General features: G+C 45.3%; 1 protein-coding gene across 8 annotated transcripts in view; it reads left to right on the top strand.

Annotated features, from left to right (window-relative positions):
- LOC6534389 (four and a half LIM domains protein 2) overlaps window positions 1-20,359 on the top strand; it is a 57,507-nt gene that overhangs the window by 30,474 nt on the left and 6,674 nt on the right. For 2 of the 8 annotated variants that reach the window (XM_039374571.2, XM_039374572.2), the window contains 4 exons: window positions 1,191-1,567; window positions 1,814-2,058; window positions 16,473-16,673; window positions 17,621-17,795. In XM_039374571.2, the coding sequence (XP_039230505.1) occupies window positions 1,191-1,567; window positions 1,814-2,058; window positions 16,473-16,673; window positions 17,621-17,795 (998 nt within the window). Of the gene's footprint in view, window positions 1-543; window positions 900-1,190; window positions 1,568-1,813; window positions 2,059-3,819; window positions 6,528-6,587; window positions 6,651-6,835; window positions 15,961-16,472; window positions 16,674-17,620; window positions 17,796-20,359 lie in introns of those variants that run through there. The other 6 variants (XM_039374573.2, XM_015195131.3, XM_015195132.2 and 3 more) reach the window with 6 other exon arrangements.

Genomic DNA, 20,359 nt, shown 5'->3' with positions numbered 1-20,359 from the left:
GAGAGACCTTTATTAATCTTATCAAAAGATGCTTTTCTACCTTTTATTTCATTTCATTTCATTGCTTGGGCGTTTTTATTTTCGCTAAATGTCATCCCGACGGCATGCCATAATCGTGAGCTCATTTTATCTGGCCTTCTTTTTTCTCACAATCTACTGCTTTAGAAACTCCAAACTTGAAAATTTCAGGAATAATTAGCTGATAATGTCCTCTGATTTACTATACTGTCTGAAATTTATCTTTCTGTGTACTAGTAACGGGCTTACGCACAATTCCACTGGTGTGGGCGTATTTATGATTGTGATTATTTTGCTTGTAGCTCTAATTGAAAAATAAGTAAACAAGCCATTATAGAAATTCCCAGCCCGCAGAATATCGCGCAGGAGGTAAAATTAAATTCTTGGATAGTAAACAAATGGTATCAAAACAAAGGTCAAATTAGCACTTTAATCAAAATGTCAATGAGCAAATAACGCGCACCGACGTGCCGAATGAAAGGTGATTTAACCTAAGACGCGAGTTTCTCTTATTTTCGTGGAGGTGGCAGAGCGAATCACCAAAGAAGAACCGACAAATTGTGCCGAGTCAGGCAATAAGAAGAGATATTTAAGCAGAAACACATGAAAGCCGAGCCAAGTTCATTAAGACAAACGGTAACAGCAATAGGAATATAAAAAGAGGCGGATAAAAGGCCAAAAACCCTTAGTTCAAAGTGCGGTTAAAAGTGGCGTAAAATGGTGAAAATGCTCGATCTGGACCGTCACGCAGAGTGCCCACTGTGGGCGGCACTGGCCTCCTCGGATGTCCCATGGACGGGCATGGACTACGCCTGCCTCAACGTGCTCAGTATCTACTGCAAAGTATTCGATAGGAAGGAAATATACGATCTCATAGTGAGGTAAGGCCCTAGCCGGGTTCGCAAAGCTGCCGCTGGATGGCGCCACGCGAACTTGCGACCAATCATACCGAAGCTGCGCACAGTGGTTGTGGCAACATTTATATTTATAACATTTTTTAATAAATTATTAACTTAAGGAGATACTTATTCTTATTAATTAAAGTATGTTTTGGTATAAACGGGGACCCAGTGATTCAAGAATTCATGTAACATCATCATCTTTGTTATGATTTATGCACATTAAATAAAAAATAAGGTATTTATCAATCTCATTTCCCTCTTATTTTTCAGGAAAACCTGCCAGTCCTGCAAATGTCCTCGCGAGGCACATGCCATCTACCAGCAACAGACGACCAACGTGCACGAGCGACTAGGCTTCAAGTTGGTCTCTCCGGCGGATTCCGGAGTGGAGGCGCGGGATCTGGGCTTCACGTGGGTGCCGCCCGGAGCACGTGCCTCTACGCGGATCAACCGCTACTTCGAGCAGCTGCCCGACGAACTGGTGCCCCGGCTGGGCAGCGAGGGCGCCTGCAGCCGGGAGCGCCAGATCTCGTACCAGCTGCCCAAACAGGACCTCTCGCTGGAGCACTGCAAGCACCTGGAGGTGCAGCACGAGGCATCCTTCGAGGACTTTGTGACGGCGCGAAACGAAATCGCACTGGACATAGGTGAGGCGTGCTTGAAAATCGGACTTTAAAATTGCATTAAGGGCAAAATTAAAAAGATATTCATTCATTTTTAGTTTAGTTTAATTTCAAATGATCTAAGAATGACAATATATAAGCGCGTTTAATCTCTAATAACTGCTTTATATAAATATTTTGCATGCCAAGCTCTTGCCTTAGTTGTAATTCCCTGACCCCGCCCAGAATGACCTAACTGACTGCGTTTTGCATTATTTTCCGGTTGAATAGCCTACATCAAGGATGCCCCCTACGATGAGCATTGTGCGCACTGTGATAACGAGATAGCCGCCGGCGAACTAGTTGTGGCGGCGCCCAAGTTCGTGGAGAGCGTGATGTGGCACCCCAAGTGCTTCACCTGCAGCACCTGCAACTCGCTCCTCGTGGACCTCACCTACTGCGTCCACGACGACAAGGTCTACTGCGAGCGCCACTATGCGGAAATGCTGAAGCCCCGCTGCGCTGGCTGTGATGAGGTGAGTCTTTGGCCCCCTCCAAATCAGTCACTGTGCATAGCCCCTCCTATAGTATACGATCCCTAATTGACAAATATTGTGTGGCACACTTTTGGGGCACATTCTGCAGATGGGCAGATGGGGAGATGGTATCTATGTGTCGCCTGGCAAACCGAGAGTGTCCGTGTGAGTGAGTGCTCGCTGTCACGGGCTCTGGTTTTTATCGCCCGCCGCACGCAGTTCCCTTTTATTGCATAGGTGCGGCTATCGCCCTTTCCAAAGGTTATGGCATTTTCATTGAACTTCACTTGGGCGCCCGTAGGAGCCGGGGATCCCGGGCATATCCTCCAGCTCCCCAATGCAGCCACTCGCGAGTGGCGATGGCAACAAAGAAATGAAGGCAGTTCATTGGCAGCATTGGCTGTTGACGCGTTGTCATCCGCCGAGCGGAAGTTCATTGCGAGTGAGCCGGATATTTGTGGCATTCGGTTAAGGTCAGAGCTAAAAATTGCTAAAGGTATCCGCAGTTCGGTACAAACAGGATTAGCTTAAGTGAAAAGATTCCTGATCCCTAAAAATTACTTTACTGATCAAGGAAATAATTATTTGTATCTCAAATTGATTGCGTTTGTGAACAAATATTTTATATACGCAGTCTCATAAACATATATACTAATATGTTTCAATTCATTCATGATGAATTTATATTCCCAGCCCATGACAAAGAAACACTTTCGCTTTTGTTTCGAAAGCTAAATAAACATATGATAATATCATCGCCCCAGATGACCCATTTATTCATATAAACCTATGTATTTTTGGCACAATTTCTAATGACAATCAGTTGCCGAAAATAAACAAAAGAATACAAAAATAGTTCGGCTCTCTGGGGCAAGAACACAATTATGCCGCGTTTGACAATAATTATACTGATTCTGTCTGTTGTTGGCGGTGGATAATGCAAAGAAAACGCCGAAGAGAACTGAGAAATCGGCGATAAAGAGCCTCTGAAAGCTGTTGGCAATGTTAGTGTCAGTGCCAAGTCGAAATTTATGGCAAACATTTGTGTGCAATCCGCTCGGAGGCGGGGAAATGGGGCGTGGCGACCCTGGCCCCAGGCGCTGTCCATGCCAAAGAAAACTGATTTGCAAACACTGGGAACAGTAAAAGTCATTCGCATAAAAATTACGAATGCTAAACTAGATTGTTTCACACTTTTGAAAATTCGAAATTTTATTAGCAAAATAAACAAAGAACTGGGCACTTTCCGTAAACAAAATTGTATCTCTACATTCAAAATTTAAATATTACTTGTTTAAATCTGGAGATACGATGTGAGCAGTAATGCCAAATTGACCAATTTTATGGAAATTGGCACCTGCTGAAAATTATTCAAGCCAACTGTGCGTATGAGTAATATGTCTAGAATGTAGTATACAAAATTCTTGGTTGCCAAAATGAAAGTATTTTATTTTAATTGTTTTTAGTAATTTTTAAATATATAAAAAAGTGCTCTAACTTTGTTTGTTTAATTTAGTTTGTTAACTGAAATAAGTATGCTAGCATCATTCACTAAAAAAATCTGTAGAACTTTATTATTTAATGAAATTGATAGTTTCGATTTAGTTTTCTTATCTGATTTATGGACATGTCGCTTACTGTTCTCCCGCACGAAAACGGCGAGCAAAGCAGAAAGTGGCGAAAAGTGTTTTGTGAAAAACAGCAATCGAAGCATAGACCAAAATAGATCCCCCAAAGGAAAAGGGGGCGCGGCCGGCGGGGTGTCGACTAAACTGATTAGAAAATCCGCCTTGGCCAATTCCGATTGCTTTGGCATTTGACACGGAGGCAGTGCAACAGCGACAGCGGACCAAAGCAGAAGCAGATACATTTGTGTTGCCAAATTGCCAGCGAACAAAGTGGACGATGTCTTGTCAGTTCTACAGGCCTTTTGCTCTCATCGCTGGCCGTCAATTAGCGCCGTTTGCCATTTGAACGGATTCGGTTCTGGGCGGTTCTCTCGCCTCGCCTGGCGGCTGATTCACTTGTTCTCTAGAAATCGGGGGTCCCATGGGCACTTGCTGGGGCATTAATCAGTTGCAAGACGATCGATTAGCGGAAAACAAGAGCCCGCCCGTGCAACTGCATCCACCTGGCGCTTTCGCCTGGCCCATCTGCGATTCTCCGCGCTACGCGCTACGCTCTCATAAATCGTCTCAAAACGTAGATAAATGAATATATTGAAATGATTGGTCCAATGATTTGTGAGCGAAAGTGAAATAAATAGTTTTCGAATTACCTAATCGACTGGCCATTAACGTGAGTGGTGTGAATTTTCGAGTGCGTGGTGAATATATTTTATATAATACGTGTTAGCCGATTCGGTTCTCGTCGCCATACGAGTATACTCTCATTGAATCGGCGAACGTTGGAGGATTCGGATTCGGATTCCGTTCGATTTCGGGCATTACGCAATGGCCGCTGAGGAGACGGCGCTAACCGGCGTCGGCGAGCTACTTTTCTCGCTGCTAATTGGATACCTGGGCGCCCTGGAGTTCGCCTTTGTGGCCCGCCATCTGTACCACTGGACCTTCCAACATCCCGGCGATTCTTCTGTAGACGCAGCAGCCGACGCAGAAGAATTGCCTCGAATGCGGGAGAGATTGGATAAGCAGATCAAGGAGGCGTCTGAAAAGGAAGCGCTGGCAGGAACCAATGTCATGCAGGATGGTGTCCAGTATATCAATGGAATACGAGTGGATCCTGCTGGTGATAAGAGAGAAGCCTTGGCCGCCGAACTGGCACGTCAACAGCAGATCGAAGCCGATACGAGGCGTCAGCTGGCGGAGGCGGAGACCAAACTGGCAGAGGAAAGACTTCGGGTCCAGAGGGAGAAGGAAGAATCGGAGCAGCAGCAGGCGAAGCTCATAGAAGCCGAAAGACAGCGCGAAAGAGAGCAGGCGGAGAAAGAATTGCAAGAACAAAGAGACGCCGAACGCAGGCAGCTAGAAGCAGAAGAAAAGCAGCGTAAACAGCGCGAAAGCGAGGAGAAAGAACGCCTAGAAAACGAAAGAAAGCTGATAGAAGCCGAACGGGAAAGGGAAGAGAACGAGCGCAGACTGCAGGCAGCTGAAGAGCAGCGCGAGCGGGAAGAAAGTGAAAGAAGAATCATCGAGGCGGAGCGTCAGAGAGAGCGGGCCGAAGCCGAAAAGGAGCAAGCCGAACAACAAAGAATCCTCGCAGAAGTCGAGGCAGCCGAAGCCGAACGTCGTCTCTTTGAAGCCGAACTGCAGCGAGAGCGGGATCAAGCTGAAGAGGAGGAGCAAGCACAGAGGGATGCGGAGATTGTAGAGCGTCTTCTGGCAGCAGAAAGAGAGCTCAGCCCAAGCGGTACCGAGAGCGAACTGGAGGAGGATGCTGCCATCGCCGAGCATTCACGTCGCCTGATCTCCAGCAGAACTGATCTGGAGCAGAGGCAGCGATCGATTGAGGAGAACGCCAGACTCTTCCTGGAGGCTGAAGAGGAGATGGTGATGCTACAGCAGCGCCAGCTTCAAGCGTCCCGCAGCAAAGAGGAGGCAGACGAGTACGCTGGCATGGAACCTGTGGTGGAGGAGCCGTGCGTCAAGAAAGTTGCTCCACCCAGGTTTCAGGAGCCCCTGGACGAACCAATGGTGCATAAAGTGAAAACTCAGTTTGGTCAAGGAAGTGGTTCTGAAGAAGCCTACTCAGCAAAGTCAAAAACACTCACCTTCCCTGGCGTATCAGATGATGGATCCTCCGCTGAACCAAGAACTCCGTTCTCCAGCCAGCAGTCGTCCCTTAGCACCCAACCCTCCGATGAAGTCAACAGAATAGAGTGCGAACGGCCAGAACCTGAAGGAGAAGATCAGGTACAGGAAGTGCAGTACACTGAGGACTACCTGCGTTCTTTAGATGGCATCAAGAATCGTCCTTTGATGCGAGAGGACGGTTCTGGCAGGAGAAGGGCCTTCAAGAAGCGACGATCCAGTGGAAGCTCGAACTCCTCACGGGAGTCACGAGCCTCCCGCGACGAGGAACTAAAGATGTTCACCTCGCTAGAGGAGGAGGAGTTGCGCCACGGCAACCGGGAGGACTACAACCCCATAAAGTACACGAGTGAACCCACCCTGAAGGTTAAATCCCACCGACGTCACAAGAGGAGTCCAGCAAAGGATGTAAGACCAACGGCTGACTCGACCACATCCTTGGAGATGCTCGGCGAGGAGAGCACAAATCCCTGGGGTGAGGTTGTGCCGGAGCACTACAAGGATACCGAGTTCTGGAAGCGGGAGAAAGCGCTTTCCATAGACGAGGAGGAAATCGAGCTGGAGAGACCCTCAAGGGGAGAGGATGTGGAGGATGAGGCCACCAATGAGCCGAAATCGTCCTCCTTCGAAGAGGCCACTGAGGCACAAAACGAACAGGCAGTGGCTGCCCTAAAACACCAACTTTCCAAGGAGCAGGTGGTGAGTAATTGAATCTACGAGCCAAGGATCTTTATCAATGGTTTATTATGTGTGCGTTAGGACAAAGAAACGGAGCAGAACAACCCGCAAGCAGTGGAGACCAGCGACAGCAACAAATCCAATGTAAGTGCGTAGGACAGACACCTAGCACCACCTCTCACCCACTAATTCCGACCACAACCTGATCCAAAAACCGCAGACACCACTGCCGCATAACTAACTGCCCTAACTGCTTTACCTCTTTGCTTTTCATATTGCTACCGCACCCACTTTCCGCTTGCTTTCCCGCTTCACCTTCCCCCAAAAAGCTGCAAACCTCTACCGCAGCAGAGGAGCAATCAAGGGGCGGTTCACCTGGCATGCGACGCAGTCCACGTATGGATGAAATGGAGCATTACCCGGAGCGCTGGTCCGCCAGCCAGGAGCAGCAGTCACTGCAACAGCAGCCAACGCAAGCAGCACCAGCCATCAATGTCCATCAGCCGGATACGGCTCCTTGGCGGGATCAGTACGGATTGCTCATGGAGGGACTCAGCGACTTCTACGACTTTACCGCATCTGTAAACCCGTCGAGATCCCGTTCGGCATCGCGCAATCCCTCACCAGCTCCCAAGAATGTGGCCAATTTGATGGATGTGGACGCGGAGCGATCGCTGGAGGTCTTCGACGACACTCAGGAGGGTGTAGTGGCAGGAGAGCTAAACTGCGAGTCTGTGCTTCAGCTTCTGGAATCGAACTTAAATGAAATCGAATCATCGAATGACCAACTTCAAGTACAAACTGTAGCCGATGATGCCAAGAATGATAAATCCATACTACCACTGGTACACGAAGCCCCCGAGAGCTCTTCACTTGGTACTGTACTGGAAGAAAGGGGACGGGAGTCTTCTGTCGGAAGGATCCAATCCAGATCCCGCTCCCGTTCACCACTTCCCACCTCAGAGAACCTAGATAAGAGCATTCATAAGCGCAGAGAGCGATTGATCAAACAGAACGATGAACTTGCCGAGCGTCTATCCCGCTCCAATTCAGAAGATTCTATGGAAATCGAGACTAATGGCAATGGTAGATTAAGTCCAGAACTGGAGGTCACTCTGCCACAGCCTGTGATTGAGATTAATGAAATGGCCGACGAGCCCATGAAGGATGAGGAAACTACACCTGAAGAAATGCGAGAAATAGAGACCTTAAGAGCCGAGAGGAACGCCCGCTCAAGATCCCGATCTCGTTCCCGGTCTCCTCTGCCCACGGCGGGTAATATAGAAAAGAGCTTGGAAAGTCGTAGACTGAAACGCATTCAACACAATGATGAAATCTTCGAGAAACTGCACGAACAAATGCCTTCTCCACAGATCATAATAGAGTCCGCTTCACCGCCAACTTCACCGCTTCCTCTGCCAGTGATATCCATTGAAATTGTAGAACCCCCGGAGGAAACTGCTTCCCACGCCGAAGCTGAACCTGAGGATACACCAGAGAGCATGGCTAGACTTTTCGAGCAACTTCGTCTGAACCGAGTGCGATCCCATTCCCGATCCCGCTCGCGTTCGCCACTTCCAACAGCCGCTAATTTGGAGCAGAGTGTGCAGAAGCGTCGCGAGAGGCTGATTGCTCAGAATGATCAGTTCTTCGAGGTGCTCCAGGAAAGAGCAAGGACTCCGGAGCCAGAAACTCGCATGACCGTGGAGTACGTCTATGAATATGTTCAGGAGAAAGATGAACACGTTGAAAGTCGCGACAAGCGATCCTTGTCCCCATCTCGCTCACGGTCACAGTCGCAAGAAAAAGGGCAAGATGATTTCCACTTGATGCTCAACCTGGAGGGCTGTGAGTTGCGCACACTGCGCAAAAATAGCGAGGAGTTGGAAAGTGTCCTGGCGGTGGGTGCAAAGCAGCGGGAGGTGGATATGGATGCCCTGGAGAAGCTACACAATGCCAATGAGGAAATAGAGCTTCGCGTGCTCAGCCCCACTAATTCGGAGTTAGAGAGAGTGGTTGAAATGACACGTGAGAATCCTGACTTGGACCGCACGGTCTCTGAGGTGGCGCGGGATCTGCAGGACGAACTCATGGCCAGCGGCTTCAAACGCTCCACCTACGTGGGCGAGTCCTTGGACCTAGGAAGCGATCAATTTAAGGAGCTACGTCGAGAGGCCGCCCAATTTCAGAGATCCCGAAGCCCATCTCCCGGAATGAGCATGGATTACGCTCGAGAACAGGCTGCAGCTCAAAGGGAGCTCCAAGCAGCCATCCTAGACTCTCTGACCGAAAGTCGCCTGGGAGCCAAACCCAAGACCTACTCCGAAGAGAGAACTGGCGAATTTGAGGATATAACTGCCGCCCAGCTGGACGACCTGCGTCATCGTACGGCCGAGTTCCAGCGATCGCGCAGCCAGAGTCGCTTTCCCTTGAGAGACGATAGCCTCACCCAGTTGAGGGACATCGAAGAGGAGTCGGCTAAGAGGGAGCTGCAGGATCAGTTACTAGATAGGTTAGCCGCCTCAAGCATTAATTTTGAGAATTTCTCTCGGCACCTGAATGCCGACTTCTTGGACAGCGAGCGAAGGGCCTCGGACTCGGCTTTGATGGGTGACATGGAACCGGATGAATACCATCACTTTCGGCGCTATTCACTTGCCCAGGAACAGCCCGTCGAGGAGTATCCCAGCGATGACTACGTTTACATCTCACAAATCGAGGTGCGAACTCTTACCGGAACAAGGACTTGGTTAAAAGAAGACTTTTACATCCAGGAACCCAGAGATTTTTCTGACTCAAAAAGCCCAGTAAGAGATGAGGACTCCTGGGCAAGAGCAGTGTTGGCTGCAGAGGCGGAAGCTGCTGAGTTTGATTCCACCAATGCCATCTACAGCTATGACATAGTGGGAGACCATGAGCACTTGGATCACGACAGGAGCAGCTCGAATGACAGCGAGGACACTCGACAGACGGTGGTGGAAATCGATGACGAAGATGAGTTCGAGTTTGAGTTGGACGAGGGAATCTCGGATAACAACGAACGCACCCAGCCCACCGATGAATCCCACCATGACACTTCCGAATGTGAGGAGGCAGAAAGGAATGCAGATCGCTACGAAAATCGGGGAGCTCAGGATTGGGAAGAGGTAGATGATGTGGAGGATTTCCTTGACTACGGTTTCGATGATGGAGCAGTGGGCGGAGCAACGCCCTACTCCGATCCTGACTCCTTTATCGAACAGATCTACAATGAGGCCATCAAGAACAGAAAGCAGTCTGGAATTCTAAGGGAGTACGAGACAATGGTTCAGGAGCAACTGCCTTCGGATCTCAGCGAGTCTGAGAAGGAAAAGTCCGGTTCTGAAAGTGAGAAATACGCTCTGTGGGCCAAGACCAGGGAACTGGAAAGATCGCATTCCAGTACCCGACACTCAGATGTTGACATCGCGTTGGGCTTGATTCCAGAAAGTGAACATCGCGATTCTGAGATGCGTTATCTCGGTGATGCGCATGTGGTGGCTCGGCAATCCACCAGGTTACGTACCCGTTATGGATTCAATCCTAAACTCGATGTGGGCGACCTGGAAGATGACATCGAAGTGGACCTTAATTACAAGCCCAAGAGGGAGTACAACTGGCGTAAGAACTTCCGACTGGACGACAATGATGATGGGGAAAGGAGTGACCAAGTAAAAACAGAGGAGGAAGAAGATCAAGAAGCCAGAGACCAATTTGAGGAGGAATTCGGATGGCAAGAACAAGGAGAAGAACTTGGCCAAGATCTGGAGCAGTCATTGTATGCTAATGAAGAAAACGGACTTGACGAGCAAGGAGAGCTATTGGAAAACCGCAGGATCAGTCTGGGCGGAGAAAGTATCACCCTCTTCAGTCGCAGTCCTGTTCGAGAAATTTTACCAGATGTTCCTGAAGAACTTCCACAGGAGGAAGAAGCACTCGAGGAGCAACCAGCAGCAGTGGCTCCATTGGAAGACCTGCCAGTCGAGAAGCCCAAAAAGAAAAAGAGCAAGAAGAAGCTGCGCAAAGGATCAAAAACCGAAGAGGAACTAAGAGATGATAATGACTCGGACACTCAAATGGGCTTCACTGGACGCAGTGATGACCAGGAGGCAGCGGATCCGCCCAAGAGGAAAACACGGTCGAGGCGAAGCTCAAGAAGTAGCTTGACTAATGAAGAGGCCAATGGAGGATCAGGACTCTTTTCACCTAGGAGCAGTCTTGCCTTTGTGGGCGAGTCCTTGGAGGGCATAGCTGAATTCGAGCCACAGGAAAGGGAGGAAGAGCAGTCCGCCGAGAAGAGGACTAAAAAACGCAAGAAGACCTCAACAAAGGAGTGCAAGGAGGAAGCTAAAGAAGACACTCAGATCCAGGCCACTGTGGACTCCCATTTGGATCTGGCACTAGCTGCTGCTCTGGCGGAGATCGCCCCCGTTTCGGTGTCCACAAATTTGAGCCCAGAATCCACACAGCAGAACCTACTTTCCGCCATTAGCACTGGACACAGTGTCTGCATAACCCCAGCATCATCGATCGAGGAGATTGGTGGATCGCCTTCCTCGACCTCAACTACGGTGGCTGCAGTGGTACCAGCGCGATCCGTTGTGGACACCTTCGATATACTCAAAGATGCCAATTTCTATCCGCTCTTCTAGATCGCTTGGTTTGCAAACTAAACTTGTACCTTCACACTCTATCACCCATTTGATTTACTCTCTATCTGTTTCTTATAGACATGATCATAAGCCAAGTCAAGCCAAGCACAGCCCAGCACAATCCAGTCCAAGCCACATCCAAAACCGAGCACGCTGTACACGAATTCAGTCCCAGTTAAAGATTCAGTATCCAGAATCCAGCATCCAGCATCCGCTCCTCTGACTGAGGGATCCCAGAGATTCCGATCTGTATAAACCATGTATTATACTAACGACACAGAAAACCTTGAACCCAAAAAAAGAAAGAACGAACGATTGAAGGAATATTTACCATAACATAGCTGTTAGTTTGCTTAACAATTTTGTCTTTATAAAAATGACGAGAATAAAAGCCAACTGAATAAATGAAGAAACCATTTCGTTGTACTCTGGTTGCTATTAATAGGCATACACCCCACACCCTACAATTCGCATCTGCGGTTTGTGCCCATTCTGCACCGGTCCTCGAAATACTCGGGCATTGAGATCATTCACGCCGAGGCTCGAGGCAGCGGTGTCACCCATCAATGGGCCACCAAGTGCAAGTGCCTCAGAGGATCGTTCATAAATCTTCCCACAATTGCCCATATTATTCTGCACAGTATATTTGTGGCCACATTTGCATTTTCCCATGATGTCATCGCTTGACACTCGGCTAATACGAATGAGCCAACATTTGAGTCCACATGGGAAATGTCCGCCATATAGACTTACTCGATTTTAATGCTCTTGTCATTACGCCTATAAACGAAACCAAAACAATCTGCCATGATCATGATTTATGTGTATAGTTCTTGGGCTCACACACTTGCTTTTCTTGGGTCTTATGTCTGAATGATGGGACTAAGGTCAGGGCCAAGTGGCTTTATGTTGTCTAGAATTTGTCAATGAAAATATGTTGTTCTCAATTATGTCAACTTTCTAATTAAAAACGCAAGTTTGGCTAAGAGGCGTACAAGTGCGGCCAAAACAAAAGTGTACTTTCAATAATGAAACTAAATTTAAACAATTCCAACTTTTATCGTCAGAATGTATTTAGTTTTATCCCAAAAGTATGCTAATCTGAATGTCCAACTTTTGCATTTCATTCATTCAGATCGTTTTGTTTATGTCAGTTTAGGGAAAACATTATTTTTGCACTTTTCGCACTCGTGTTTTTTTTGGCGAGCTGCCGCTGTCAAGTTTTATATGTCATATCCTTAGTCAAATTAAGCAGAAGTCAGCCACAGAAAAAGGCGACAAAGGTTCGCGGAGATAACAAATTATCTCAACGACTGTCAGGCCGCAAAAGGGGAAATTGAAAATGAAAAATTCCCAAAATATTTATGACAGGCCAACAGGAAAGTGTGTCACTCGAGTGATTTGTTTACGCAGCTCACTTGGCTTTGTTCTCCATTCTTGCACGGGGAAACGGGCCATTTGGAATTTATTTCTGTAAAACTCATTACGTAATGCATTTGTACGCCAAATAAATGTATCTCCCCGAACTTGCGTTAAAACCACATCCAAGCAAACACGGCCAAAACGTTGCCAAAAAGTCTTATTCAATAGTTTTGTCTTTGACATGAATTCATTTTTCTTGCGGGGCGCATTTAAAAGCCTGCGGTTATATTTTCTTTCATTTTTTTTTAATTTCCCCCCAAAGTACATGTGTATATAGTATTTGCACTGCTCGCGGAAAATTGCCTTAAATCATTTTCTAAAAAATTCACTTGAATTTTGTGCGTTCAGCTGGTAAATGAATTTTTCATATTCAGTGTCAGTTAAATGAAACACCTTTTTTTGCACACCGCCATACGTTTGTTTTTGCATTTCGAAAATACGTATTAGAGAGTCATCTGAGCATCAATAATTTTCCAACAAACATGATATCATTTGATATGCATCGATGAAAAGAAAGACATATTAAAAATGTGCCAAATTAAAATCGCAGCTGTTCTTAAACTTGAACTTATAGACATCCTCCATTGAATAACTTACACACAGAATAGGCTTCTTGTCTCGGGAAAGTTTCCCAATTCGCTATGAATTTTCGCTCAATGCGCCTGAAATGAAAAATATAAAAATACGCTGGAATATACTGCCTATACTGTCTATATGTGTTTGCCTGAATTTATGACCCAATTAACGCTTTAACGCCTGCGTGAAAAATGCCAAATAATCGTAATGAGGATCCAAGGGAGGGGACAGCGGTCACATCACGCAAAAACTTTTTATCAAAGATTCGCGAGATGCGGCTTATTTTTAGACCAACTTGCAGATTGCATTTCACTCGGCTCCATTGCAGTTGTTGTTGCTCGTGTCTGCGGCGAAAATAGCAACAACTAATATACACATGCGATGCATTATTTTATAAGTATGTGCATATAGCCCAGCACGAACATATATCATACTGTATGTGATAGATAGGAGCATGGCCAGCGAAACTTGATTCGGACAAAGAAGTCGAGCCGGAAGCGTACTTATGTATGTATTTCCACTTCAATTCAATTCAAGTGCATTTAAGTAACATATTCAGCCAATGATTTTTAGATTATTATTATCGTATTATTATGATTATTTTACATCATTATGATTATTTTACAACGTGCTTTTGTTATTCTAAACATTATTTACTGCTTATGATTTTTGCTTATGTAAATTTCCCAAATATTTCTAGAACTCAATGATTTTATTGAAATTCTCCCTTGTGGTTTATATGCTTAATATCCCTTTAATTTTGGCGATTCCCACGTCACTGGCCACATCATCATCATTTGAGCCATAAATTTCCCATCTCAGCTGTAAATCAGTTTACATCAGCATTTAGATTCTTAAACAATGTTCGTTTTTTTGAGGTTTTCGCTCTAGCCAGAATATTTTACGAGTTGTTGATTTTGTTTATTAATCATTCTGATCTGGTTTAGACGGCCTTGTTAATAGCTTTCTACCACTGAACTGTCACTAGAACATTCTTTCGTCCGATTGGCCATTTGTACTTGTTGCTTCGCGCAAATTTACCTTGGACGGCTGCCCTTTGGTGTCGTGTCAATTTGTCTAATGGAAATTTGTTCTGCTGTTTAATAAACATCGGTTATTAATTGGGGGAAATATTTGAATGTGCCAGAAAATGTAAAAATTGATCTAGGACCTGATGAGGTCATGGTGAATAAGTGTTCTTTTTGAAAGAGCGAGCTACTGATAAATGTTGATGGATTCTTCTAACGTCTGACTTTCTTCTTCGAATGCATAAGATCATCGAAATTTTCCAATAATTATTAACTTGCCCTTGATGAACGAACGCTTCAAATCATAAAATAAACAAATTCGTTAATGAAAATACAACTAGGAGAACATAACAAACATAAATTCACAAAATTAAAATGAACTTAAATTAACGCATTCTATTTATGGTATTTCTCAATTTCGGATTTTATTCTTACATTAAGTTGAGATTATTTTTCCAATTTGCCGGCACACCTGTTGGTTCATTTCAATTCAATAAACATTTCGCCCGCTGGCATCTCAATGTTGTCTGTATGCCAAATGCTGTAATGCAAGAGAATCAAGAAACTGCGGAATGCGAAAATAAATTCCATATACTAATACAATTTCGATAATGTATGGCCTGGAGATCAATTAGGGCATCTATTGGAAAATTCAAAAATACCGCTGGAGTGCGATAAGCCAAAATGCCAGACGCAGATCATCGTTTTTCGAAGCGATCCAAGGGAAAAGCGATTTATGCTCCACTAGATGGCGATGGCTATGGCTATGGCTATGGCGATCGTGTCGTGTGTAGTGCAGTGTGGGAAGCGAGAGAATTTTCCTCGATTTTCCATTTGCGCGAGTGTTTGGGTGTGCTGCTTGTGTGTCGTGTGCACAAGCGCCAGCAACAACAAGAGCAACACACTACATTTCGTTTGGTGAAAAATTGAAAATTTTTCAAAACTCTGACATGCGATTTTTAAGGGGGGTTTTTTGAGTGTTCGGGGGATTGGGGGGTGGGGGCATGCCACACCCCTTTGACCGCCGGCAGGTGGGGCGAACGCCCACAACTTTTGGCACCTGAAATGCGTTCGATTTTTCATTTAGTATTTTTAGCGGCAAGCGCGAACGAAATATTGCATGCAAATTGGCCGAAATCGCTGAGGAAATTACCCAATTGCATTGCAAATTCAATAATGCCGTTAATTATTGGCGATATTTACATTGTCTACCGCAATAATTCAGCCGCCCGTCTCAGTCGCTCCGCAAAATAAATCTCTATAGAGATTTCCTACCAAAGATCTGTAGTTCTCTCTCCTCTGCGCCCATTTGGCTCTCCGAGATTTTATTTTTACACTTGGCGGTGGCGAAACTAGATACAGAGCGGACTGAAAGCGGTGCAGCAGGCGTTTTGAAAAACATTTTCGGAAACCGCTGCGCCAGTTGAGATCCCGACTCGGCAAAGTTCATACCGTGCTGGACCTCCGAAATCGATCGAAACGATACACAAAAACAAAAACTAACACCACGATACAGATACAACACACGCAGATACAACGCAGCCAGACACAAACCCACAAGATACAATAATTATAGAAAGTTCAGTCGGTCATTAGAGCGAGCGAGACAGCGGGCGCGATGGCGGACGTGGAAATTATGCAAACGGTGCAAACGGAAGTGAAGAAGACCACGAAAAAGGTCAAGAAGTCGTCGAAGCGGCGCGAATCCGAGGTCCAGATCAGCGAGGTCGAGGTGGACGCCACCATCGAGGAAAGGGGGTAGGTGACCTGTGTCATGTGTGTCCCAGCACAGTTTTGTGGCAGTTCGTAACGAAAGTCTTCTGTAATTCTGTAATCATTCAATAATTCTGCTCAATTGTGCTCTTTGTCCGATCATCCCAATACTTTGTTTGTACAAAAACATTTGCACATTCCAATCAAAAAGATTCCAAATATATCAATATACAAACCAATGAAAACTCTTGCATATCGAACTTTTACAAAACGACACACGTTACTACTCTACTTTCCTCGGCAAATACGTTTACTAAAAGGTATCCAACAAGTCTATCTAAGCACACCCACCACCAATCCACAAGCCAGTGCCACAAAGTCAAACTGCCAAGTAACACCCCAAAACTACACTGCACAAAACGCAAACTATACAAAATACAGAATACAGAACACACAATCTATGTGATAACTTATACCCACTGTTTTGTTTATGCCCCATTGTGCCGTGAATCTATATATCTATATCTATATACCCCGATCTCTGTGTGTGCTTGCAGTTGATTTTCAGTGGCGAGTACACAAAAGCCATGGACAAGGACTGGCACTCCGGACACTTCTGCTGCTGGCAGTGCGACGAGAGCCTCACCGGACAGCGTTACGTCATCCGGGACGACCATCCGTACTGCATCAAGTGCTACGAGAACGTGTTCGCCAATACGTGCGAGGAGTGCAACAAGATCATTGGCATCGACTCCAAGGTACGTGAATGTATTCCGATATGGATAATGGATAATGGACATTGGATAATGGGGATCGGGGCCAACAAACTGTTCGTAAACCGAATTTATGGCCACATGTGGGTAGTGAAAACATTTAATAACCATTAAGTAGCACAGAAATTCAGGCAGACGGGCTTACAGACGCGATTTATGGACCACACTTCCCCCTTGCCAAGTTATGAAATCCAGTTCGGATTGCAGCTCGTAAAGCCGAAAAGAAATGGAATCGATAAATATTTTTTAAATCGCTCCAAATACTTCAGATACTACAACAGTGTACGCCGAAAAATTGATTTTTAATGTGGTTTTTATGTTTGCGCTGTGAACTTTATGCCCGTTTTATTATCATCGCGTTTTTATTGTGTGGGTTTTATGCGTCTAGCCATAATTTGTTTTAATTATCGCGTTAAAATTAGAATGACAACTGCAACACGAGAAGAAATGCAATAGTTTACGTTGAATTTGTTTTTTTGGGAATGTTTGTAGAGTATGCGAGCAAGGTTTGTTTAAATTCTGAATTTATTTAAGGGCTTCATTGCGTAAATAATTTTTCATGGTCTGTGCAGTTTGAAAAATGTATTTGATATAAGGGCAATTAATATGTCTGCAAACATAAATTATAATTCTAGGTAATTTATTTCGCTTGGCTAAAAGCCCAGCATTCAAATAAGACACCCATATTTTACATTCTATATAGAACATAGAACAAGATCAGCACTTGTAGTTATTAAACAATTTTGTACCTAAAAGGAGAAAGGATAATGTAGTCAAATGAATTATTTGAAAAATAATATTACTGTCCAAAGTTATCATTAAAAGTAATCCATACAAGCTATCCAAAAAGATTTCACATTCAAATACTGTTCTTAAGAAAACACCTCAGAGTAAAAATCCTATCTGATTTTCTTGTTATCCTTCCCTCGCAGGATCTGTCCTACAAAGACAAGCACTGGCACGAGGCCTGCTTCCTGTGCTTCAAGTGCCACCTGTCGCTGGTGGACAAGCAGTTTGGCGCCAAGGCGGATAAGATCTACTGTGGAAACTGCTATGATGCCCAGTTCGCGTCCCGTTGCGATGGCTGCGGCGAAGTTTTCCGCGCAGGTAAGCGAATTCCGGGGAAACTGTGTGAAAATTGTGGCATACTTGCGGGCGGGAACTGCGTAATGGCAGCACTATATTCCACTAGAGTGGAATGTTTGCCAAGAGAATCTCTGAATTCCAGTTCTTCTTGCTACCGTTAGGGATGGCTAATTGTAACCGCAAAACTAAGTTTACCAGGAGCCGGACTGGTCCAGAAACTGGTTCGGCACAGCTGGATGGGCACAGGTTTCCCGTATCCATGACATATCTCAAGCACTTGATCAATTTATAATACGAACGCAGGGAAATTTATTGCCGTAGGCTGGACATTTGTTAGACAAACTACGCTTACACTCATTGCACGTATGTGTCATAAATCTAAGCGTATATAAAACATTTTTATCATGGCCTAAACTTAATTCTTAAGCCAGCAAGGTCAACTAGTCAAAAATAAAGCAAATTTAAAGCGTTTTTAAGGAGCAATGAACTTAAAAACCAGTTCGAAGACATTAAAATCAGTGGCTATTAAAATGTAACTCTCCTTACGTCTTGAACATTGACAAGGCATTAAAAAGCTTTAAATTACATTTAAGTAAGGATTATTTACTTGAACAATCAAAACATTAGCCGCTGACTTATTTCCCAAAAGTGGTCCACCCAAAATGATTCGCACGCCTTGCATTCCAAGCAACGAACTTGCCACACTCGAGTGCGTCCAGTTTCGAGATGCAAAGATACGAGCGCTTACGTAAGTGCGTCGATGTCTCAACTGCAAGTTCATTGTCACCTGTCCGCAGACTCGGAGTCTTTGATGAAGCGGGCAAACTGCTGCAGCCCACGCCAGACCCTGAACCCGCTCTCCAAAAGCCCCATTCCAACCCGCTTTTCGGACAAGGTGTCTGCTCCGTTTTCAATTGTAGCGCAAATAAATATGACAGAAAGGCAAACAGCGTCAGAATACATTGACTTTGTCAGCGAGTGATAAATTTATGGCTGATAAATGCCGCAGATCAGTTCCGAGCAAGCCAACAACAACACCAACACCCGATACCCAGATACCCCGATACGATACGATCTTAACCGATCCGACCCCTCGGCACGTTCCCAATTTGGCCAAAACACCAAGGGGGCCGTGACACTTTCGCGTTAACGCAAGGTTGCCAACCACGCGTTGCCAATTACGTGTAGAACAGGCCAGTACGTAAGCCGTAAATACAGTATAATATTGTATATATATATTGTTGATTTTCCTGCACTTGCGAAAAGTTATTTCAATGTCAGCGCATCCCACACTCTCCAATCTGTCGGATTGAGAGATTCTGCTGTTTATCAAAGGTGGATCTCGGACTGACAGTCGACACTGCCGTGCGGTGACCAATTTGGGCACCACCTAGTCACCTAATCACCGCATCAAGTGCATACTAAATACCGGCTATTTACCAACTCAAAACATGATCCCATCCAGATCTCTTGGATCCGCATTGAGCTCACCTAATCCCACACCATGACTCACCAGATAATAATAACAATGGATGCTTGTACATCTTTTGATTTATTTACTCTCACTGACACGCGTCGTCGATCCAAAGATTTTGGGATTCTAATTTCCTTTCTTCCCCTTGATTTGTGGCTTTTAAATTGCCTTGGCTCGCAATCATTAGAATGAAAAATGATTATTATGCTGCTTTTGGAGGCGGAGGTGCGGCAGAAGATTACGAATCAGCGGGAAGAATTATATAGAATTTGCTTTTTGGCACCAAGCGAATGGGGCTTTCGTTTTGAGTTAATTATATAAAGTGGGTAAATGGATATTCAGTTTCCAAGTCGAATAAAATGAATGTTACGACTACTGTGTGTCAAGTTTTATAATTGTCTTATTTTACACAAGAATAGAATTTCGATTTTTGCATTTCATATTTTCATTGCATCACGCTTAAGTTTATTTACTACTCCCTGCCATAAACTGAACAGCCAATTACCGACGCATTTTTCTAATGAATTTCGATTTTTTATCGACTTTCAATTGATTGATTTGCTGGTAGCAAATGGAGGGGAATCCCACGCACGATGGGATCATCCAACGCGTGTCGATCCATTTCCGTGAGTCGAGCGAATTAATCAAAAACGATGCCAGCGAATTGAACTTCATTCCGCAACGCCCTATGGTCATAATGTTCCCTCGCTCCAAATCGGGACAGAATTGATTAAGCACTGCAACTATTTCCTATTCGATCAAGTCCCAAATGCCACTGGGCGTTGCGGCCATGCAACCAACCAGTCTGACTCCAAGTTGCGAATAGTTGACATGTTCCCAGCCACAATGCATAATGGGTGCCCACACTCATAGCCGGGGCAAATCTGCATAAACGGAGGCTATATCAAGTGCCATGCGCCGGCGGGTTCGTCCATCTCTTCCTCCTCCCGGCGCGGTTCCTTCACTCAAAATAGTTCATAATTGCCCCACCCAACCCACTGCGGGCGGAGATTGGCAGATTGAAGTCTCTAAATGGCACCTCGACTGCCTTGCCAAGTGGCACACAGAAAGAAACAATCTGATTTTCTAGTAACTCACAGATGTTTCCTTG

This window comes from Drosophila yakuba, chromosome 3L (assembly GCF_016746365.2).
Source record: "Drosophila yakuba strain Tai18E2 chromosome 3L, Prin_Dyak_Tai18E2_2.1, whole genome shotgun sequence".
NCBI lineage: Eukaryota > Metazoa > Arthropoda > Insecta > Diptera > Drosophilidae > Drosophila > Drosophila yakuba.
This window is presented reverse-complemented; position numbering and strand designations above follow the sequence as displayed.